The sequence below is a fragment of the Macaca nemestrina genome, chromosome 1 (assembly GCF_043159975.1).
Source record: "Macaca nemestrina isolate mMacNem1 chromosome 1, mMacNem.hap1, whole genome shotgun sequence".
NCBI classification, from domain to species: Eukaryota; Metazoa; Chordata; class Mammalia; order Primates; family Cercopithecidae; genus Macaca; species Macaca nemestrina.
In genome coordinates this window covers 134,306,551-134,331,836 of record NC_092125.1, presented here as the reverse complement: position 1 = coordinate 134,331,836, position 25,286 = coordinate 134,306,551, and the positions used below count along the sequence as shown (strand labels likewise).

At 37.2% G+C, this 25,286-nt stretch overlaps 1 protein-coding gene across 8 annotated transcripts in view; it reads right to left on the bottom strand.

Annotated features, from left to right (window-relative positions):
- Positions 1 to 25,286, bottom strand: part of LOC105485451 (phospholipid phosphatase related 5) — a 118,345-nt gene that overhangs the window by 20,842 nt on the left and 72,217 nt on the right. For 4 of the 8 annotated variants that reach the window (XM_011747808.3, XM_011747809.2, XM_071074074.1 and 1 more), the window contains 2 exons: positions 11,848 to 12,024; positions 4,208 to 4,342 (listed from right to left, as the gene is read on the bottom strand). In XM_011747808.3, coding sequence (XP_011746110.1) covers positions 4,208 to 4,342; positions 11,848 to 12,024 — 312 coding nt within the window. Of the gene's footprint in view, positions 1 to 2,333; positions 2,397 to 4,207; positions 4,343 to 11,847; positions 12,025 to 25,286 lie in introns of all 8 variants that reach the window. The other 4 variants (XM_011747811.3, XM_011747814.3, XM_011747812.3 and 1 more) reach the window with 3 other exon arrangements.

Genomic DNA, 25,286 nt, shown 5'->3' with positions numbered 1-25,286 from the left:
AATAGAAACAAGCATGATAATTATCTGCCCAATTATTTTGGTTCAGGGTAGCATGTGGCCAGAACCTAGCATAGCAGCTCAGGGCTAAGGCAGTAACCAGCCCTGGACAGGATGCCATCCCACAGCAGGTGCACTAACACACACACATCACATTCACCCACACTGGGACCATTTAAGCATGCTACTTCACCTAATAGGTAGTCTTTGGGAGGTGGGAGGAAAACAGGGTAGAAAAGCCATGCAGACATGGGGAGAATGTGCAAACTCCAGACAGCAGCCCTAGCTAGAGAGAGAGAGAGAGTGTGTGTGTGTTTTTGTTTTTTTCTCATCGGTGTTAGAAAGAAATGATATTGAATGAAATGATGTCATTCGAAGACCTGCTGTGTATTTATCCCAAATGCTCCTTATCACACACAAAAAGAGAAAGCTATTGTAGGCTTCCCTTAAGTGGTAGCCTTCCTCCCTTTCTGCCTGATGAACACAAATACATGTCCTCTCAGCAGCACAGTTCCAAAGGCATGCCTGAGATGTATTCTCAGCACCTGGCCTTGTGATCATCCCATGCTCTTTGTGAGTGCAGGGGGCAGAACTTGCACTGTGCAGACAGCATCCTGCCTGGGAACAGGAATACAAAGATGGGAGAGTAAAGCTGGAGCTCAGTGTGGTGCCAATGTACTATAGTGAGTAAGGGGAGAACTGAATCAGATTCAAACCATTTTTATTTCCTAGCTACCGGAGTGAAAACAGAGTGCATAAATTTGTTATGAACCAAAAAATTAATAAAAGAAACATGCCACTTAACCTAATATGTACATGAATACATATATTAACGAATACTCATCTCTAACAATTTATACATGAATAGAATATTTTTGCTTTTACTATCAAATATTTCAAAGCTCCCTATAAATAAAAATGAACTAGCATAACATTGACAAGAACCTTTTAAATAATTTAATAGATATAATGATGTAATGATATATATGAATATTTGGCAATGCTAGAAAGCTACCAAAGAACATTCATGCAAATAAATGTTAAAAGGTAGAAGGCAGTGATTATTACTGAAGTTAATTTCAGACGTATACAAAATGAAAAGGTTGTAATAGTTACCCTGACCATATTATTCAAAATATGTCTAAGATCTCTTCCTATATTTCACAACCCTTATTTTTTAGAGATGGGATCAGAGATGGGGTCTCTATCTGTTGCCCAGGCTGGAGTACAGTGGTGTGATCATAGCTCACTGCAGTCTTGAACTCCTGGGCTCGAGCAGTTATCCTCTCTCAGTCTCCTGAGTCTCTGGGACTACAGGCACATGCCACCACACCTGGCTAATTTTTATTTTTAATTTTTTTTTGCAGAAATGGAGTCTCGCTATTGTTACAGCCCAGGGTGGTCTCGAATTCCTGACCTTAAGGGATCCTTCCCCCTTAGCCTCCCAAAGCACTGGCATTACAAGCATGAACCATTATCCCTGGGCTAAATTCTACTGTTTTTAATCTTTATTTAGTAAGTTAAACAAGATCTAATTTTGTACAGATTATTCAGCTTTTAAACACATTTTCTTACATAGGTATGTGTCTCAAAACATTACATTGTATATTTTTTCTCAGCTGTTTATCAATGATCTGGACTTTTGCAAATTACTTAACCAGTTGGAAGTTCAGTTTTCTTAACTGTAAAATAGGAATATGCATTGTAATAGGATATCAGCTAAGTCACTATAGAAAAGAAATTAGAACAATTTAATGGCTGAGAGGAGAAAGTAGTTCACTTCTTTCTCAGAACCATCTAGGCTGGGTGAAATCTGTTCCATAAGCTCATCCAGGGACCCAGGTTAGCAGGATAGATTGATCATCTTACAAAGGGATTTCCGAGGTTGCTCCAGTCATACCTTTTTCATTTGGTGAGAAAGGGTAGAGAATGTCCAGGGCAAGAGTCTTCAAAGAGATAAATCAGAGGTTGAACTTATTCCTTCTGCTCACATTCCATTTGTCTAAACTTGGTCTCATGGTTACACCTAACTGCAAGGGAAGCTGGGAAACATAGATTGTAGCTGGGCAGTCATGAATATAGCTAAAATTAGGGGATTCAATTATTAAAAGGAAGAAGGGGAGAAGGAATACTGAGTATTAGCAGTTCTTACCATTATAATGAGGATCGTGTTTAAAAATTGCTGTGAGTACTGAAATTGTATTTGTAGAGCATAGAAGTATTTTGTGGGATTTATATAAACCATCAGCACAGGACTTGACACATACTGATGATTATTAAATGGTAGTCATTATTAGTGTTAGTATATTATTATCATTAAATACTTCTATCCTTACCTGAATGCTTGAATTCTCTCCAAAGTATCATGGGCAAGTAATTATTTAGCTATTCTGGAATTCCTATAGTAAAAGGAAATTTTATCTCTCTTAAGGCAGCCATTTCATTTTCAGAGTTTTTTCTTCTTTCTAGCCATTATTTATCTTCTTACACTCACTTTGCTTTGTCCTAATTGTGATCTCAGACACCCTTCAGAACACATCTCACCCCTCTGTCATACAAGAGTCCTTCAGATTCTTATGGGAAGCTATTGCTTCTTTCATGAGTTTTCTTTAAGCACTTTTTTTTGTTCCTCCAACAGTCCCTCGTAATCCATGATGTTGAGTACATCCCAAAGAAATTCATTCACTCATTTAACAAATATTTATTGAGTATCAACTATTTTATCAATGTCCACTTTAAAACTGTGTTGTCAAGATCAGTACACACTATTCAAAGTTGGTCTGACCAGAGCCTAGCAGTGCACACCCTCAACCCCCTCATTCAGGGTATCATTTTCCCCAAGTGGGCCTTAAGACCATTTAACTCTTTTGTTAGTCCTATCATACTGTTGACACATGTTGACTTGGTGCCTGTTACACCCCAAGCCTTTTTCATTTGTGCAATTAACCTAGATGTACCCTACTTTACACATGAAGTTTTTAAAAAATCCAAATACAAAATGTTTCCTTTATTTCTAGTCAAATATGAATTGCATCTCATTGCAGTCACTGAATTTTTATTCTTTCGTTGAATATGTTAATTATCTTTCACAGATACACACAATCTGAATACCTGATTAGTGTGTAACTGACTCTTCAGCTAAGATACTGACCAAATGTGGAAGTGAACAAGACTGAAGAGAAGCCACTAGTATACCTCAGAGCAATCATTTAACTAGTTACAAATGCACATAACTGCACCAACATTTACGAAATATTATCCTATGTGGTTCTTCCAAAAGTCTCAAGAAAAGTTTTTGTCAAATACTTGGTTTCTGTGCTCACTGCCATGCCCAATGAGGCCTTGGCCGACCAGGCCAAGTGCTACTATCTGGCTGCATTCAGCCCAATGGAGTCTCAGAATCTCCCTCATTAGAAGAGCATGACTGGTGTTTTCCTGATGGCAGACCTTTGTGCACTGAGATTCAACAAATCCTTGTTGAATTGTGAATGTGGGCCAGGCATTGTGCTGAGCACTTTCTCCTATAAATGGAACATGGAAGATACGGAATATATTTTGTAAAAATTGCAATATATCCTCAAGGAAAACTATTTTATTTTTCCTATGTGTGAGACCAGTACACAATGTTCCTTATTTAGAAACTATGGCAAAGTACTAAATAGATTTCACATACAGGTACTCCTCACCTTTTAGCATGAGGAAGACAAACACATATTTTATTTTTTGATACAGTCTCACTCTGTTGCCTAAGCTGGACTGCAGCGGCATGATCTTGGCTCACTGCAACCTTTGCTTCCCAGGTTCAAGTGATTCTGGTGCCTCGGCCTCCCAAGTAGCTGGGACTACAGGTGCATGCCACCACGCCCAGCTAATTTTTGTATTTTTTTGGTAGAGATGAGGTTTCTCCACGTAGGCCAGGCCGGTCTTGAACTCCTGGTCTCCAGTGATCTGTCCGCCTTGGCCTCCCAAAGAGCTGGGATTGATTACAGGCCAGGTGTGAGCCACTGTGACCAGCCTACAGATTTTTTAAATGTGATATATATTTTTCTATTATTATCTCTTTAGTGGCTAAATTCTTGCTAAATATCACATTACACTCTGAGGCTAAGTAAATCAACATAAACTGTGTGGACATGCTCCAGATATACATACAGGAATGATGATTCATTTGCTCTAGATATTATAGTTTCGAATTTAAATTGTGAATCACCTGTACAGATGTTACCTTTTCCAAAGGACTTTCTACTCGAGGAATGCTGATTGTTGGCATCTGTGCCAGATTATCCATGTGTATATGCTCATTTTCTGCTTGTCTTCCTTTGAAATTATTTACCACGCACACAACCTAAAATTTCAGAAAACAATTACAGTTAAAGCAAACTGTGCTCACTGTGACTTTCACCCTTTTGAGGAGCTTAATAAATCTAAACATCTAAGAAAGTATTAAAGTTACTTAAATGTTACATGTATATGAATTTATACCGATTTATCATATACATTTATTGTAAAGTTTATTGTATAAATTTTAATAGCTGCTCCAATGCAGATATGTTTAAGAAAACTCACAGTTAATATGTAGCTCACTCAATTATGACAATTTTACTATTCAAAAATTTTCATTAAAGTATAGTCAATGCTCAAATCGATCATAACACCAACCTTTTAAAAACTTATAGCAAGCTAACCTTTTCCTAATATGGCTAACCTACAATTTAATTTAAATGCTAATTATTTTTCATTGCTTCAGTATCATTATATTCATAATAAACCTTTTACAATTGGCACTCTCTAATTTAGCAGCATCCCTTAATGAACCTAGTTTGTCATCTATTATTGTGTCCCATATATACTCGGCATACCAACAATAGCTTACCGGGGCTACCACTGAAATAGAAAACCCTCTACATAAAGAAAATTGACCCTTTTTTCCATGGATTATATCTCACAGGTGACAGAATTTGAACTAAACCAGAGGTTCTCATACTTAATGTGCATAAAAATACATTTTTGGCATTGTTAAAGATGCATACTCTGAAGCCCTCCCCTAAAGATTCTGATTTAGTAAATGAAGAATGGGGCCTAGGAGTTGGCACTTCAAAAATACATTCAAGAAGCTTCTAATGCAGGTGAATCATATTTAAGAAATAATGAATTAAACATACCTGGAAAATTATTTGCTACTGTTTGCTTATACAATAAACAAGGTATTCTTGGGAAAGGTATTCCTGAGTTTTATTTTCTGTGCTTCATATTCTATTACAAATCAAAATACAGGACTTACTTGCAGCTATAACCTAACGTTCATTTTGTAACGTAAGTACTTAATATATAATTATACATTTACGTTTCATATTTTCATAAATGTTACACTGAAAAGCCTTTTCTTTAGTAGAATTCATTACTGAATATCTTCAAAGGCCAATTAGATCTTGGTTGCTTTCCAGTTTTTAAATAAAATTTACAAATCCATAAAATAATAACATGTACTGAGACTTTATGTCAGAAAAATACTTCTTTGCAAACTGTTATAGACTTCTTATCCTTCCACTTCCCAGAAGAACTACAGATTAGAAACATAGATCAAAGCCTGGTAATTTAGGCCGGGCCCGGTGGCTCACGCCTGTAATCCCAGCACTTTGGGAGGCCGAGACGGGCGGATCACAAGGTCAGGAGATTGAGACCATCCTGGCTAACACAGTGAAACCCCGTCTCTACTAAAAGTACAAAAAACTAGCCGGGCGAGGTGGCGGGCGCCTGTAGTCCCAGCTACTCGGGAGGCTGAGGCAGGAGAATAGCGTAAACCCAGGAGGCGGAGCTTGTAGTGAGCCGAGTTCTCGCCACTGCACTCCAGCCTGAGTGACAGAGCAAAGACTCCGTCTCAAAAAAAAAAAAAAAAAAAAAAAAAAAAAAAAAAAAAGCCTGGTAATTTGACACCAACTTTGCAGTTGCCACTTTAAAGATCTTTAAAGCAAGGGACAGTAAAGGCTTAGAGATGGGTACTTGATAAAACTACTACCTCATGATGTTATCAGCTTCATGACCCCACAAAGGTCGAACAGATACTGATTGCTCTAGAGATAAAGTAAGCAAATTTTTCGTGTTAAAGGAAGATAGTAAATATTTTTGGCTTTGCAGCCTTACAACCTTTGCTGCAACTGTTCAACTGCCTTTTTGGTGCCAAAATAGCCACTGACAGTTCATAAACAAATGGGAGTGTCAATATTCAAAAATAACTTTATTTACAAAGATAGGCAGCAGATCATATTTGGGTCTGTGGGCTGCAGTTGGCTGACCGACCACTGCTCTAAAATACAAATGATATAGTCAAGAATTTTAGCCAACAATAACAACAATGAAACAAATAAGCAGTTTCACACCCATTCCATGAAATACATACACATATACACATATTTCCCTTTTCACTAGTAGTAGAAATTATTGGAAAATTGGGAAGATGAATAACATTGATAATTATTTTGAAGTAAAATTTGTTAACAATGAAATAACTGTACATAGATATATGGATCTCATGTGAAAAAAGTTTATCTACAGACAATATGGGCTTCTGGAATGATAATTATTTTATATTATGTAGGTTTTGGAAACTCTTTGAAACGATGTATTGGTTATCTCGTTGCCTTAATTAAGGATCAAGGTAATTCCACTGAAGCAGCTAGGAATTTGCATATGAAATACTTAAGTGACTAACCCATAGCAGATACTGATCAAATTGTATCTACTAGCATCATGATTATTCTTCTTAGTATTTTAATTATCGGGAAATAAATTACCTAATCCTCTGTAGAGTTAGACTCCCAATATTTAAGAAGTCTTGTCTGCTAACATTTACAAGTATGGAACAGATGTCCTGTTTGTAAAAATGGTGATAAGAAAAAGTGAGGGACTTGGTGTTTGATCTTGAGCATGCCTGAGTCTATACGTTCTCAGACAGTTCTCTGGGTCTCAGTTTTATCAATTTGAAAGTGAAAAGGTTGCAACAGATCACTAAATTAACTTCATTTCTTTGTCTGGCAAAGGTATGACAATTCAACAACTACTCAAAACTAAACTCAAGATCTGTCCCCTCCAGCACCCACTCCAAACCTGATCTTTTCTCTGGACACTTTCAAGGAAAGGCAACGTGCCACCCCATCCCTCAACACCCACCTCCACCCCAATGCAGCTGCACAAGGCTAAAAACTTGAATTAATCCTTTACACCTCTTACACATGACCAGTTACTGAATCTGCTCAATGTCACTTTCTAAATATCTTGATATCTATGTATCTTGATTTCTTATATTTTCTTCATTTTATCTCCTCCACCAACTCCAAAAACTAAGCAACTACCACCTGTTGCCTGGATATCTACACAGCTTCATAAACTATCTCTCTAAATCTAATCTTGGCCCCTCTATTTCCACCATAATGTGAGAATGATCTTTCCAAATGCAAACTGGATTGTGTTACCCCCTTAACGCCATTCATGGCTTGGCTTTCCATATTTCTTAATGTGTAAACTCTGGCCCAGGCCCACTTTTACAGCCTTTCTTCTCTGTTTTCAAAACACTTTCTGTTAGCTTTCACTTCCAGCTGTTTGGATACTCCTCACCTTCACTGTCTTTGGATGCCATATCTAACTCAGCCGTGATATCTCATCTCAGCTTCACTTCCTCATGGATGCCTTCCTTGAACTCCTAGCTAGGACGGTTTATTTTGTTTTTGTTTGTTTGCTTTTTGCTCACATGGAGCTGTGATTCTTTTTATCAGAGCACTTAGTATGAAATTAAACATCATTTAAAGTAATACTTTGATTGATGTGTCTCTTCCAAGTTCCACAAATGCAGAGATGTTCTTTTTTGCTCACCGCTGTGTTCCCACTGTCACAGTGAAGGATCAGATTAATGAATGAGCAAGCATCTAGGACAGAAATTGTCAAATTTTCTGATGTGCTTATACAATTTAACGTTACTCTGCTTTCAGACATTCTGTTTTTACATGAGTGACTTCCACATGTATAATTCTTGTAATTCTATTCTCTCCTACCAAGATGATATGAGTAAATCATCACTATATATATATTTTCTTTTTCCTGTCGTGATGATTACTTAATCTGATCCATTCTTGTTCATTTTCACTCTTTGTGGTAAATGAAACATCATTATTGTATGGGGTTAAGTGCATGGGCTTTGGGGTCAAACTGGTCTGGATCATAATCCTGGATCTCTCAGTTACTAGCTTTGTGAACATGGGCAAGTTACTTCATATAATCAGGCTTCAATTTTTTTTAAACCTGCAAAATGAAGACAATAAAAACATTTCACTGAGCCGTTCTGAGGGTTAATTGCAATAATGTAGTAAAGAGCACAATAGCTATTATTGTTACTGTTATATATCATAACATGACAAGCTATTGTTGCAGCTCAATAAACTTGAGCTAGTCTGCCTGACACTGTCATATATATAATAATCAATCTACAAATATTGTTCAACTAGTATTTGTTTTGTATTTTGCTAAGTATCGTGATTCTGCTGTCTAACCTGAAACAAAATGCCCATGAGATAAGAGTAATACAATTAACACAGCATTAATTCCTTATTAAATTATAAGAGGACAGACTCAAAGAGTGGTAGAAATGCAGGAAAAAATGGAAAAATCAGCCAATCAGGGAAACTTCCTGGGGAAACTGGATCCTGTCTGAGACAAATCTCAAGTGTCTAAAGGGTTTGAATATAGTCATCAAACGTGAAGACTGTGGTATTCAATGTCTTGTCTGCACTAGGCTGCACTTCTTACATGTGGGATTTCCCTTAATCCTTAAAAGAATTCTGGGAAGTAAATAAAACATTCTTTATTCATTCTTTCATGTATTAATTCATTCATCATACATTTATTCAGTGCTTCCTCTGTATCAGACCTTGTTCTAGTTACTGGGAATATGCAGTGAACAAAACAAACAAACAAACTTCACAAGGAGCTTACATTCTAGTGGGATTGATAGGAAAGCAAAACCAAAAAAGTTCCATATGGTATATTGCACACTAATTTATTACACATTAATTAATATTACATATTAAAGGCTGAAACATCCTATGTAGAAAAGTAAAGTAGGGAATGAGGAAAGGAATCCTCAAGGAGAAGTAGTCATTTTAAACATGGTTCAGGGAAGGCCTCACTATTTTAGTAAGAAGCAATAATGTCTACAATTCAAAATTATGGTCAGAGAGCAAAGACACAAGACATGGAAGAAATATTTTTATAGTGGAAATGAACCTGGCCTAAATGAATCACTGGTGTGTGGAATGAAACAGGAGAAGGAGCCAAAGGCAAATGTTAGGCATAGAGTCCAGGTGACTGGGTACTCTGGGTTCCTTTAACCAAGACAGAGATCCGGAGTAGATTAGCATTAATTTTATTTTGGAATCACTTTAGAATTCTGCACACACTGCAAGATAATTGGAAACACCCTAGGATATTACAACATATTACAGGCCAGAGCTGGAGTTACTGCTCAAAATAAATGTGTTGAGTTTCCCAAATGAGAAAATTGGGAATCATCATAGAAGGCTCCCTGTGCCTCGTCCATATCACCTTCCATGTTCCACCAGGCTCCAAACCATTCCACCTCCTAAATATTCTGGAGGACATGATGGATATCCTCCCTCTTTGTGCCACTGAGGACCAATCTGCACCATCCTGTTTCCCTGGTGCTGCATAACCTATCTCTTCTATCCTCAACTTTGTCTTATCGTCCTGTAAATATATTTTCAAAACACAAATCTCACATAGGGCAAAAGGGGCTGAGAGGAAGCAAACTATAGTTTATGGAACTTTTTCCAGTCATTCATGTAGTCATTCGCTGAACTCGTACTATTTTGTTTAACCTTTATAGAGCCTTATAATGATCCTTTAGGGAGGCTGTTATTTAGATATACCTATAGGCATTCACATTCATAAAAGGTTGTGAATGAATGCATAAATATATTTTTAGTCATTATATAGGCATTATTTACATATAATCTTTTCATGAAGTCATTTTCCTGGGAGAACGGGAATGTTCAAAGGGCTATCATGAAATTTTCTCAACATGTGCAATTGGAGGGTCTTGAGCTCAAGGGGGATCCAGAGCTCAGCTCAACATTCACCAGACAGGGAAGCGACTTGGAAGGCACCAGCATTCTGGTGTTGGCCTTGTAAGGTAAGGTGTTCACCGGAAGTATAGGGAAGGTGGCAATAGCCACAGATAAACAAGAAGGCTGATGAAATGCCAGTGAATATGTTATGGACCCGCAGAGCTGAAACACAGTTGCATCTGACATTACTGCTTTGAAATTTTGGCTACGTGTATGCTCTTGGCTTTGCCTATAATATTTTTGTAAGGATTTATGTAAAGTTTGTTGTTGGTTTTGCTTTCTGAATGTTAACCAGTTTCAACTGTGTGAGTGAATGAAAAAAAAAAAAAAGGTTTTGGTTCAAGCCAGGGCCCCAGTTTTCATGAGGCTAGAGGATACCTCCAGGAATGAAAGAAGGTTGAGTCTAAGTCTCCCAGGGACCTTGGGAATCACAGAGAGTGGTATCAAAAAGAAGCACAGGACGCAGTACAGAGATGAGGTCATGGTGACTACTTTACCACAGGAGATTCTGGAGGAAATAACTTATTTAAAATGCCCAGTACATAAATTATGTTTCAGCATTTGGTAGCTGGAAAGATTCACTGAAGTGTTTGCTTACTGATTATTAACTAGTAAAATGAGGCTAACAAAGTAAAGTTACATGTAAGGGCAATTTAAATGTAATCAAAATGTACATAAAGTATTTTTAAAATTATAATGTGTCAATGCAAAAATATGTTTGATTCATAGTCTACACATTGTTTCATTTATGTAAAATGTGCTATACTCATAATGACTAGTGCACATGAGTACAGAGGGAAGTTTGGGCTGTTTATCACATACTTATACTCATAAAATGTTATATACTCATGATTATACTACACTTTAATAGTATAATCTAATAGTATAATCAGAATTTATGGTATAAACATCAGTAAGTATTTGGTACTGATAATAAGTCAGAAAAATACTTACAAATGCATATAAACCCTTGACTATTGCCTCTCGTTAAATAAATAATGATGAATTCTAAAGTCAGACTAAAATACATTTTCTAACAACCAAAACCTATGGAGATATTCCTAGAAGATTTCATAATAAGAGTATACATGGAATGCTTACTTCATAAGTCACTGTGTATGCTGTTTACTGTGTGGTGAAATATGATTTGACAAGGTACGGTCTTGGAAACTATTCATGAGTTTTCAGTTACTGACGTAAAACGCCTCATCTCACAGGTGAGGTTGACCTGTTAGAAAGCACTGGGACATGGAGGCTCAGGGAGAGTACAGCAGGGAGGCACTAGGGGACTTTGGGATGCTCTCCATACCACATGATGCCAACTTCCCTGAGGAATTTTTAAAAAATATCCAAACCAGTCCTGAAACATTTTTAAAGATTTATATAAAGTTTGTCATAAATCCTTAAAAAATATTATAGGCAGTTTTTACCCCAGTCTTAAAAACTATTTGGGAGGGACAGTGTGTTTTTAGGCCAGTTCTATTTTATATGAAAATATATTGTTCAACTTTAAGTGTAGGATTTGTATTTTTTTCATCCCCAAACCCGACTTGTGGCAGAACAAATGGGGGAGGAGGAAGAAATGAATGACTTAAATGAATGACTTGTTTGATATACTACATTTAGACAAACCCAGTGATTCACACTTGTATTTTCTCATAGGTGATTATGCAAGTTAATTAAAAACCCAATGATATATACAGAAATTTGTACTTACCAGAAATACTGCTATAGATATTCCAACCAGAAAGCCTGCTATAACATCTGACCAATGATTTCGATATTCTGCTACTCTGTTGAGTCCAGTAAGAAATGCCAAACACATTAAGCCCAAGCATAGAACTGGCTTAGCAAGTCTGGTTCCCTTGGCTTTGATTGTGTTGGTAATGTACATCTGAAATGTTAAATAAAAAACATGACTTTTCATGAAGGCATTCCCTTTATTAGCATAGAATATCATGTGTACATACAAACATATATTTGTAGACATACATATGGCTGTATGGTTCAAATCATTAACTGGAGTTTACGAAGTTTTTGAAATAAGTTTCTTAAAAGCAGAATTCAAGAGTAGCAATTGTTTCATTTTACTTACCTTATATGGCAATTTGTTACAAATGGCCAATTCTTAATATAAGATTATTAATCATCTAGAAACACCAAGCACAGATAGTCCAATTGTCTTTTTTTCTTTTTATTCTTACTATATCCATTCTTATTTTATCTGAATTTTCATTTTAGATAAACCTCAACAATATTGTTAGAAGGGGGAAAACTCATGAAGTGTTTAAGTGTTTTTAATGTTTCCATTTGTGTATGCCATATTTAGAGGATGCATACTTCATAAAAACCAGGATTGTGAATATAACTAGAAAAAATAAAATGGAATAGATTTCTACCAAACAGATGTTACTTTGAAGAAAGAATTTAAGATTCAATGTAATGCCAAGGTTGCTTTCATGTTGTTAAATGAAGTTGTGAAATTACTTTAACTACATTTTATCAGCCAGGATTAGGACAATAAAATACTTAAGTACAATAAGGGAAATGTGTCAACTAAACACAAAACAATGAATAGATACCTACATTTCTGGCATCTGGACATACGCTAATGAACATATGGTGTCAACTGACTGCAGGGAATGAAATGTCATAAGCCACCATGCTCAAGAATTATTTGGCCCTTCCCCCATCTAACTTATTCTATAGCTCAACTGCTCTTAATTTTATGCATTACTTTATAAGCAAATTTGTTGACTGTATTCAATTATTATTTCAAGTCATTAGTAGAGCAATTGTAAAAGAGATGACTTTGATAATGTAATCAGGTTTTATGGTATAAACATCAGTAAGTATCTGGTACTGATAATATACTCAGAAAAATTCTTAGAAATGCATATATACCCTTAACTATTGTCCCTGGTTAAATAAACAATACATCTGCTTAAGAGGGTAAACTAAAATCAGAATTTAAGTTTTAAGTTCATACCAGCCATTTTAGAACACTATGAAATCCAGTAATTATCTTCTCTATTTTTTTTTTTTTTTCTGGGCAAAGTTTGCAGCCCTTGTAGCTGCCAAAAGGGGCTGTTTAAATATGTAAGCAGTCCAAGTGATACAAGGCATCTCTCTAGCCAAGTTCTAGCCTTTTACAATCCATCCCAGGTCTCAATAGTCTGGGGCGGGGGGAGCTGAACTGTCTCTATCTTGGCCTGTGACTTTCAGAGCTGCGTCTGTGTGTCTAAGCCTGTGCTTGGAAAAGCTTGAGAATTTCAGTAATGGAGGATAAGTATACATGAGAGGGGAACAGGAAGAGATGAGAAAGAGAAAATGATGCTTTTGCCAATCTGAGAGAATGTGTTAAAGAGTTCTGCCCACATGAATAACAAGGCCAGGCTATCACACCACTTCAGGTTTCTAGTGATGCAGCTAATTGAGTAACTCCTTGTATGACTAGTGCGTATGAATAGAGAGGAAAATTTGGGCTTCTTGTGAGGTTTTCTTTAACACAGCTATAAGGCTGGTTAATTGTTTCTTACTTTTACATTTCTTTACATCTGTTAATACTCAATATATTCTGTCCTCATTAAGACAAAATAAACGTGGGATAATAACTGAATAATATTAATACTGCTAGTATCAATTATAGCTACCATTTCATGAGTGATTGCTCTTCAAGGCAATGTTCTAAGCATTTTATTAACAGATTACTTATCTCATTCAATCTACAAAACAATCATCTAAGTTAGGTATCATCATTACCTCCATTTTATAGGTTAAAAACTGAATCAAGACAAAGCTTATTATGAAGACTGCACAGTTTGATGATTGCGGTGGCACTGTTGAAAAAAGACAGGTGTAAATGGAAAGTAAAGGGAAGGCACTTGGGTATCTCCTAATCTTCCTTTCTACTTCATTGACTTCTTGCCTGGAGGAAATGGCCAATGAGCATAAGCTGAGTACCAGTGAATGCAGGCCAGTCAGGAACTAAAGACAGGAGAAAGGAGGCCACCATAGAATCATAGAACTAAGGCTACCTCTATGCTCTGCTATTAGAGAGAAGTGGGAAATAGTGTAAATGTGGTCCTTGTGCAAAATACCCTACAGAATCTATTTGGCTTCAGAAAACACTTGCCTTTCCCTCGCCCCCGAAGACCATCTCAGATACAGCCCAGCCCTTACTTGGCCAAGTTGTATGAGCCCATAGTAAAATGCGGGCTTGGGCTACATCCCTGTGAAGTTTCTCTTGAATGTCAAGTTGATCGTCAAATTGCCCTAATGACTCAAGCAAGGTTTATAAGGAGCCCACAGACAGTCTAGCCACAATGCAAACTCATGAAAAAGCTTCTATTTTAGGAATAGCCTGGTATTTGGCTTTTCCCTCCATCAGAGTGGAGAGTGGACAGTGGCTGAATTTCAAGGGTTATGTGAATTTCAAGGGTTATAGATTTAATTTTAAAGTAGATCATAGCAGTGCTTTATAATGTACAAATTTTTCTGTAGCATAATCAGTTGGCATGGATGTTACAAAAGAAAAATTAAGAGAGCTTTCACTTGTACTCAGCAACTCTTTAGTACTTTATGAACATAAGTGCCTTTTAAACCAGTCTAATTGTGTTATCCTTACAGAAAGTCTATTATTCTTAATTTGCAGAAGAGGAAATTATGGCATAATAATCTATTAAGCATGTTGGATACAGAACAGGAATTGATTATTTATGCTCTCTTGGTTTCTAATTCACTTATGAAACCATCTAGGTTGACCAGATGTCAAAATGTAGCTAAAATAAAATGCAAACAGCAGGGTGTGTGATTTGAGCAGGATGGTATTCACTCAGTCCTCTAGGGTCAGTAGATGCTCACTACCTTGCAGGCCAACCCATTTAATCATTATTAGCAGAGCTTATTCATCCGTTCCACAAATATCCATTAGCACTAAGATGCAGAAAGCCAAAGCTGATCATTTGCTCCCTGTTAAGAGCCTTGTGTATATTCTTCTATACTTTTTCTCTTTGCTTATACAAATATATACAATAATTAACACACATATAAAAAGGTTTTGCTTACTTGTTTGCTTTTACTAAAATATAATCATAATGTCCTATTAGTTTGTAATATGCATTGACTCACTTGTTATAATATATATCTATTTTTTGTGTAAATTGAGAAAACATTGAACTATTATTAATAACAAAACAATACTATTATAAAAATAAATGAAAATAAACACACACACACATATTTATGAAGCACCTACTATGTACCAGAGACTGTGCTAGGTTTCTTCAAAGAGGAGACATCTATGGTTAGATCCTGAAGAATGAGCATGAGAGTTCCAGGTAAAAGGGAAGTGATGGGGGAAACGTATCCTAGACAACATATGCAGTCCTCCGCTGTGTTCTCAAAGCACCTTGTTCCTCATCTGAGAACACTGGCCACAATGTATGGTTATAATTTATTTTCATTGGTTCCTTCACTAGAGTGAGGACATAGAAGGCAAGTCCAGGCTATTCATCGTGGTCTAGCTTTTGGAGAACCTTTTTCCTTCTCTTGTTTTCATGCTTCTTTCACCTTTCTTGTGCTATTTAGCCCTAAAGACATCCACTAATTGTTTATTTGCAAATGATTATATGTATTCTTTTACTATTTGCCTCTTCTTTTCTACAGATGAAACAGCCTCAATTCCCCTCAATATGGGAATAACTCAGTGGCCAGATCCCTCAGCACTCTGCACAGTCTAGTGCTTTTGACATCTGTTAGTACTTCTCTCAAAGAGTACAGCCCAAAGTTAAGCAAACCGGTGCCCACTATCAACTGACCAGCCCAAAGTGCAGCTGAGACTTTTCTAGATTGCACCCTATAATCTTACTCATTGATCCGTATTCTCATAGTCAGGTCAGGATTGGATTATCTTTAACCGATTTCCAGATTTTGATGACTTTGATTGATGCAATCTAACAGGGCACTGGGTTTGATTAGTGTGTGTGTGCGTGTGTGTGTGTGTGTGTGAGAGAGAGAGAGAGAGAGAGAGAGAGTGTGTGTTTTAATAACTTCATAGCATTATTGGTCAAACTGTGTTTGCGATCCACTGAATCTTCCATGACTTCTTCACATGAACTGATGCCTTATCAAGTTCCCCTTACCCTGGGCTCCTGAAATTGTTCAAAAAATCAAATTTATTATTGTTTTCAAAACAATATTTTACCCTGTCAACACCATTTTGAACTTTTATGCTGGCATCTATCATAGTATATTAGTTATCTTTCTCCCAGATTCTAGTTAGCTCCAGACAGATCACCAATAACAAGACAGCATCAAGGACAGAGCCTCATGGCACTTCGCCTGAGATCTGTTTACAAAATGCTACTGACATTTTTCATATAAAATTTTTATTTAAAAAAACGGGGCATTCATTTATTAGCCAACCTTGTAGTGTCCTGAAAGTTTTATTTATGTACCCAGACTTCATATTCTTGTTTCATTGATAAATTTGCCAAACAGCAATGTAAAGGTGTCTGATGGGGTGTGTAACAAAATTGTGATGCAATGGTGGAAAGACCATGGACTTTGCCAGACAGACCTGTGTTCACTTAATTCAGACCTTTCAGGATTGTGATGGGGGTCAGGAGTGCTAATGGTGGTGCAATAAGCAGTGGGATATTGAAGTCATAAATTTTCTGTACGGTGCTATAATCTAGATTGCATAAAACATGCAATAACTCTAGTTTCCATAACTGATCTAAACTTCATCATAAGCACCCATCTTCCACTGAATAGAAATGGGATGGGAGGAATTCTGAATAAATGCTTAGTTGTTCTGTTTCTCACTATTCTCTCTTCTGGAAAAACAACAGTGGGGTCTAGTTGGAGGCCTGCAAGACCTCAAGGTCAAGGTGGGGAGGCAACCCACCAGCTTTCACTGGCCTCCACTGCCAGGTGTGTATCCCACTGCTTCATTGGTGCCCTACTGACAACCACTGTTAACGTCCTTGTGGCCCCATACTGACTTGGTCCATTTAGGCTCACAGGAAATAAAGATCCTTTTCATCACCCGCACATCTTCCTTGTAGTCCCAGGTGGGCTGCCTACCCTCCCAAGCTCTGCTGCAGGGTCCCTGGGCTCCCACTGTCTTCTCTGCGGACTTACCTGCTGCAGGTATATTAAGAGAAATTGTTTTCCCAGTTTCAAGCCAGAAATGAAGTACAAGCCCTTCTACTTTCTGTTATCTCCACAACCTCTCTGGAGTTTCTGTTATCCAGTGACCAACTGCCTTCTTTGGTTTTCTAATGTATGGGTGCTCACCTAAGTGGGCACATTAAGCCCTTCCCTCTCCTCCAATCCTCCACTTCCTAGGACAGGAAGTACTCCCTTCCCTTCCCCTAGGTTGGTGTTATCACCCTTTATAAGTTGTGTTTTCTCTATAAAATACTCAGATAATAAAATATAATAATAATACTTACATTATATATAATATTTTATTACACTCAAAATATTCAGATATTCAAATTTTGCTTTTGATATGTAAAGCTTTGATATTTAGAAATTCCTGTTCTCGCTTGACAAAGCTAGCCTCATTTAATTACTGAAGCTAAACACTTCTTTTTCCTCTTATCTTGAAGTCTTTCCTTGAGGCACTGAACCAATACGTAGCCAGTAGCTACTGTAGCCATTAGCACTTGAAATGTGATGAGGCCAACTATAGTACTAAATTTTCAATTCTATTTGATTTTAATGAAAAGGATTTCAAAACTGGTACTCAATTAGATTGTTAGAAAATGTTAATATATGTTTGAAACAAATTGGGCTTCACATCTACTTTTTACACTGTAAATTTTATATCTAAATACAGAACAAGGATTTCAGATGAAAATGTAGTGTCTGAACTGAGATGTATTTTGCAAGTGTCAAACATACACTGGATTTAGAAAATTTTGAAAAAGAAAAAAGCAAACTATCTTATTACTAACATATTGATACATGTTGAAATAACATATTAATACATGTTGAAACAATTGATAATAGTTTGGATATACTGGGTTAAACAAGACATTAAATATTAATATCACCTTTTTACTTTAAAAATGTGACTATTAGCCATTTTAAAATCATATATATATGGTTCACTTTCTGTTTCTATTGGACAATGCTGACCTAAACAAGAGCATCATAATTTAAAGGGTATACAAAATGATCAGTGAATATTCCAAAAAAGATTTTACCCATTTCCGCAGTTATTGCTACTTTATTATTTTTACTTATTTTATTGCTTTGAGTTGGGTACTGATCCTAAAACCATTTTCTAGGCTACCTGAGCTTCATTAGACAAACATTTATCCACATATTTTTATTTACATTTATTTTTAAATATTTGTTAATATATTACCATTTCAAATGGCACATAGTGCAATAAAATGATACTATCATGGAATTATTTAGAGTTTTCTAAGTTAAACTATCATATACAGCCTATTTTTTCAGATTCTAATTATCATAATGGCTACTTTTAAAAAAACTTTACTTCATCAAAGTTAACCGGTTGTTTTGTATTTTATTGATACCTTTAGAGACTTGGGAGATTCCGTATTTAGTCAGTGTAAGCTAGGAGGAAAAGTTCAGCTTTAGGAATTTAATAGTCAGGGTTAAAAGTTCAATCTACTACCCGTTAGCTCTGTGACCTTACACAAATTACTGAACTTCTCTGACTCTTAGTTATATCACTTGTAAAATGAAAATAACTATACTAATCTGTAGGATTTAGAATGGTAGTCACATAAGAAGTGTAAGTTTCATTACCGTCACATGGCACCATGAGAATTTTTGTTTGCTTTGTGATGAGAATAAATTAAAAGGATTAAAACAATATATTTGGATTAAAACTATGTATGTGTTAGGAGAAATAATGTATTCTAACTTATGGGCATGGGGATAAAGCTCCTTATTGTATTCGAAAATCAAGAGTAAACATCCACTTTCTTTACAATATCCTTAATGGGTACCTAACAAAAGATTACATCATCATGAACACAGAATTTATCCTGTAGCTGATGTCCTTGAATGAAAAACACTGAGTCACAAATGTGATGTAAGTAACAACAACCTCAGTGTTCAGGACCAGCTGGTACATGAAGTTAAGATCTGAATATGCTCAGTAACTCTGCTGCCCACAGCACAAAGGCCGATTGATGGTTTGGTTATGAATAACAGCTCCTTCATCACGGACACATTTACCTAATCCCTAAAATGCAGCCATGGCTGATTTTACATGGAGACTATTTATCTCCAGTATGACTGCTCCCCGACCCAATAAATATACTGCACATGTGGCATTTCATCCATCAGTTAGAAGAACAAATACACTTTTGCTTGACATTATCATCTATGAAATCAAGAACTATACATATTCACCACTTAACACTTGTTTTCCATACACCAGATAGAAAGTGAGATGATATTTACATAAAGATGCCTGTGATCTTATTTGTGGGTTTTATACAAGCACAAAAAATATATAATAAAAAAGCTGTGTAGCATCTGAAGAATTCCCTGCAAGCAAAAGATATTTGATGGCTATAATTCTATCCCATCATCTCCAAGATTTAAAATTCCCTGACAAGAAAGTAAGGAACTAAAATCAACATGTTAAAGACTAATCTGGAAATTTTAAATACTAAAAAAAAATATGCACAAGACTATTGGGTGAATTGAAGGGTTAGATTTGCTATACCTTAAACAAAAATGAAGTAGAACCTGCAAAATTTAAAACACATAAATAAAAAAATTAAGTTTACTGTTCGGGACAAGAAATTAGTAGTATAACAATAAAAGCATATTTCAAGTATCTCTGAGTAGTCCTCAAAGATGTCTGAATTTGTACTTAAATCTTTAGGACTCAAAATATTTCTCAGGATTTCTTCAGATAAGGAAAGAAACTATAATTAATGATAATATGATTATCTATATGTCTGATCTTTGTATAATCTATACTATGTATATAATATACATATATAGAACCAGAAAATGTTAAATATTAAGTGACAATTGGATTCTAGATCGTGAGATACTGTCGAGATACTGTCTTAAATTATATAATAACAGAAAAAGAGTCATCATACCTTAGAAAGATAAATATAATATTGCAGCACATATAGGTTTGTGATCAGCAACAAAATACTGTAATCAACTCCACACTAATTTCAATAAACATCATTAATATTAATGACAGTGTGACATTTCAAAGGATGTCTTAAAATTAAGAGTGTGCTTATAGTATATTTCTGACCTCATTCCTAACCCTTATCGGTGAGTAAGTAAAGGGCAGGGGAGAAGTTTTCCCAGTTGGGTCCTTAGGAAGTGCTCTTCTTTCCCCCTCTCAAGGCTTGCGATTTTCCTCCCCAACTCCTTCAATTTTCATTCAACCAAAAGCTTCCTACATCCATTCCCACTGAGTCCCCACCCAGCTTCCAACTCTCACTTTACTCCCTTTCAAGAAGGAGGAAGGTGATGCGGGTGAACCTCTGTAACCTCTCTTCTCCCACACCTACAAGGTTCTACCATTCACAACAAAAACTGCGTTTAAGGCATGTTAAGTTATCAAAGGTGTCAAAACACATCTCTCTGCTTAGTGCCTGTTTGCACCTCAAATCACAACCTCAGCCTTAGTCCCAGCTGTTGGAGGAGCAGAATGACTCTTTCTCACTTTGCTACCAGTATTCTGTTCATAATTATTATAAAAGAGTTATTTTTACATAAAAATATTTATCTTTTTCTCCCATGCTAGCTTATATGGGATAGAAATATCCTTTTCTCTTTGGAACCTCAGTGCCTGGTCTGGTTCTTGGCTCACTCTCAGTAACAACTAATCATAACAAAAGTTAAAATTTCATGAATGCTTACTATGTGTCAAGAACTGTGCTCAGTGCTTTACATGCACTCAATCAGGTAATCCAAACAATTCATGACATTGGTACTCAACAACAGAGGTAACTAAGACACAGAAAGGTTAAGTAAATTATCCATGGACTTAAGGCTAGAAGATGATGAAGCTGGGATTCATACTCAAGCAGTTCAGTTACAGAGCCCATGCTCTAACAAAGATGCTATTAATATATGCAGTATAGGAGTCAAGGATCCTCTCTCCCTCAGCCTTGGAGAGGAAGGCGGGGCTGGAGTAGTCCTCAAGCAGAGGTAAGACTACTTACCTTCAAGAGCACGCCTGAAGGAGGAGCTGAAAATGACTCAGTGTGTCAGTCTGAAGGCTGTGTGGGTGGAGGCGGGGGTGAGTACAGAGGGGAGTAGCAGGAATTAGGCCAGAGAGGTTAACCGGGGCCAGGTTCAAACAGCTTTGTGTGCCAAGTGAAGGAGTTGGGATTTGTATTAAAAGGAAAATGGGAGTACATAAAGGGGACATGAGAATGTGACAGGAGTACCTTTGAATTTTAAAGTATCACTTTGGAAGAAGCTGTTCCCAGTGCTGGATCATCACATCCTGAACTAGAGTCATGGCTGCAGTCATGAACAGACTGGAATATTTAGGATGTTAAACTGGCCAGAATTCTTGGTTAATTGGATGCGTGCTTATGTGCACCCATGAGTTTGAACTGGGTGAGGTCATGGGTGGAAGGTGAAAGTGCAGTGAAGGAGGAATAAAACATAACAAGTCTCAGGCCTCAGTGGCCAACAGAAGTTTCTAGGCAGGAAATCTATAGTTCCACTTGGAAGTACAATTATATCCAGACATACAACAAGAATCAAGATGTTCCACCTGCTTTCTCATGGAAACACTGTACTTCATGGTAGTCCTATAGCACGATTAATAATATATTTTAAGTACATAATGGGTTAAATAGGTTTTTGAAGGCTGAGTTAGATACCTAAACTCTGTGTATGACATGATTTCCATCAGGTCACAGTTTCAAACAACTGAGTTAAAACACCAACTAGGCCTCCACGGAGACAGGGGATATGTTTGTTTTGCCCCTTACTCAATACTCAGCCCTGGCACAGGGTCAATCAATGGATGAATAAATGAACATACTGCTTTGGAGAGCTGGGCTTGTGTATATCACACTGCTTATATCTAATTAGAACAAAAATATATACAAAATGTACAGCAACTCTCACAATGAATAATTTATGTGACCTTTCAGCCTTATGCATTACTTTAGCTATTTTTTAGGTGTGTAGTAGTTACTGTATTTTGGAAATGACCTCTAAGAAACTGTATATTTTCCAGGAATCTATTGATTTTTTCTAAAAAACTAATGTACTTAACAGGCTGTGGTAAAAGAATCTCTACTTTCCCTCCAGCCTGCAGTAAGCATGCACATTAGTTGCCTATAATGAGTGGATAATGGCCCAGATAGCATCAGAGGATCTGAGTTCCAGTCTTGATCCTTCAGTACCTTAGGGCTATGATGTTAGGTGGGTGATGACTTATCTTCACTAAGTCTCCTCACTGGTCAAACCTGGAAAGCAGCAAAGTCTGCTTTACTACAGCCCCAGACTCCTTTATCTGAGCCCTCAAGTAGAGAAGTATTTCAGAATTCTGAACATTTTCAGATTTTGGGTAATATGATCTATGTACTGCCCATTGATACCTCCAGTGTGGTCAGGGCTGCACCCTACCATAAAACACATTCACATTTCTACCTCAAAACAGATGGCTACTCACAGGAAGCAGAATAAGTAAAGAACTCAAATATATTCAGGTCAGATAAAGTTTTTCATCCAGGGACAAACAAAATTTTGTCTTTCCTTGCATAGAGAGGGCTTTTTTAAAAAAAGATTTCAGAATTAAGAATAAAGGATTATGAAACTGAGCTGTTCTGAGGACCAGATGAGACAATGACACTAAAGAACAAAGTGCAGAGATGAAAAGCTGAGCTTTGCATAACCAAAGCTGGTGTTGTAACTACTTGGCAAGCTCCAATTATGGTGGCAGGAAGGCATTTCCATCATTTCCATCTGGCTCTGAAACCTGAGAAAGTGCTGAAGACACACTGACCGTTCGAATAGCTGGAGAATGTTGGTTGATTTGGGAAGGGCTTTCCTGGTAAAGGGGCAGCCAGGGTTGGGGTTGTCTCTGATGCATGTAGTGAGGTGAGGAAAGGCACCAAGGGGCAGGGAGTCAGGCACGATTTGGGCAACATGAGCAGATATGTATCTGGCTAAAGCTGGAGAATCATGGTGGGAAAACTAGCTTGGCCTTGAAAGCTGTGTGGAGGAATTTGTTACTTGTGCAAAAGGAGAGGGGGTAGTGTCCTAGGTGCTTGAGGGGCTAGAGGAAGATGTTTCTGGCAGGTGGGCACCAGGGGAGGAAGACAGAACACAGGGATCCTAGGCTCTCATTGGCAGCATCAGGAGACACAGAAGTTGGAACCAGAAGGCAGAGAAGTTTAACCATGCTTCTGTGATAAATGTCCATGGGAATGTGGGACACAGGAGAAATTATTTCACAGGCCTGTTCTCCCAACTCTTGCTTTTCTGGGACCTGGAGCTTGGGTGGCAATAGGACATAGTGAGGGAGCAGAGCAGGCGTCTGGTTGCTGATAGGTAGGAGCCAATGGATGCAAGCTTCTCATCCCTGGGCAAAACACAGAAGGAAGAGTGGATGCAGACTCTATGTTTCATGGCAGATAAGAAAAGATTTCCTAGAATACCACTGAACATATAGTATACAGAAAAAGCTATTAATTAAAAGTTTAAAAACAGCTTGAGGCTTCAGGAGAAGGAAAAAGTGTGCAGAATACACTCATTCATTCCTACTCTCATTCATCCAGTTTCAATTACTATTTATGGTGTCTTTCCTATGTCCTGGATAATGAGTTCGGGCTAGCAATATAGAGATAGAGAAATTTGTTGCTGCTGACCTCAAGGAGCTCTTAGTCCAAGAGAAAGCGGAGACACATAAAAGACTAATTAATAAGCATAACTGAGGTGTATGTTGAGGAGCACAAATCACAGAAATAATTCACAGGAAATAGAAGTCAGGTTGATCAACAGTTTCTTCTAAGTCTCGAGTATAAAAAGACTCTTACCCTCAAGCAAAATGGAAGCAACCACCAACCAGGACAAGAGGGGACTGTTAGGCAAAACTTTCTGTAGGGGCCCTTTTAATGAGAGATTTAAAAATGAGGGGGCAGGAGAAGAAGAGCGAGGGGAAAGGAATTCTAGGCAGATAAAAACAGGAGACACTATGTGTAAAGAAAGAATTACAAATTCACTTAAGGTAAAGTCAGGTAATACAAAGGAGCCAAGTGTCCCAGTAAAGACAAAGCCAACAGCAAAGGCAGAGTGATATAAAGCCAATGGCTCTAGCCTTGTGTTGAAGAAACAATGAGTGAGGACTGAGACCAACAGATGAGAACATGTGCCTTCTAGAGGGGAGAGCCGTGCTCAGATCCAAACAGTTATTGCCATTACTGACCATAAGTCCAGGGCCACCATATCACTCATATTTCAAGAACAAGATGTAAAGTTCTGATATGACATTTATCAACTTTAAAAGCTTGGCAAGTCATAAAATATTTTTTTAAGTGTGCTAGACTATTGTGAATAGTGCAAAGACTTGGATACAACCCAAACGTCCATCAATAATAGATGATAAAGAAAATGTGGCACATATACACTATGGAATACTATACAGCCACAAAAAGGATGAGTTCATATCCTTTGCAGGGTCATGGATGAAGCTGGAAACCATCATTCTCAGCAAACTATCGCAAGAACAGAAAACCAAACACCACATGTTCTCACTCCTAAGTGGGAGTTGAACAATGAGAACACATGGACATAGGGAGGGGAACATCACACACTGGTCGGGGGGTGGAGGGGTAGGGGAGGGATAACATTAGGAGAAATACCTAATCTAGGTGACGGGTTGATGGGTGCAGCAAACCACCATGGCACGTGTATACCTAGGTAACAAACCTGCACGTTCTGCACATGTACCCCAGAGCTTAAAGTATAATAAATAAAATGTGCTAGACAAATACTAACAGATTTTCCAGTTGGACTAGGAATGCACCGTTAGTTCATTTCCCCAAAGGAGTGAGCAAGAGCACAGAAAGCTCACCAGGTGGCAAGGAGTTAAGTAAATTCCTATTGCACTCAGAAAAAAGTTCCAGCTTCCAAGCATTAGGAACAAGGTCTTTCCTG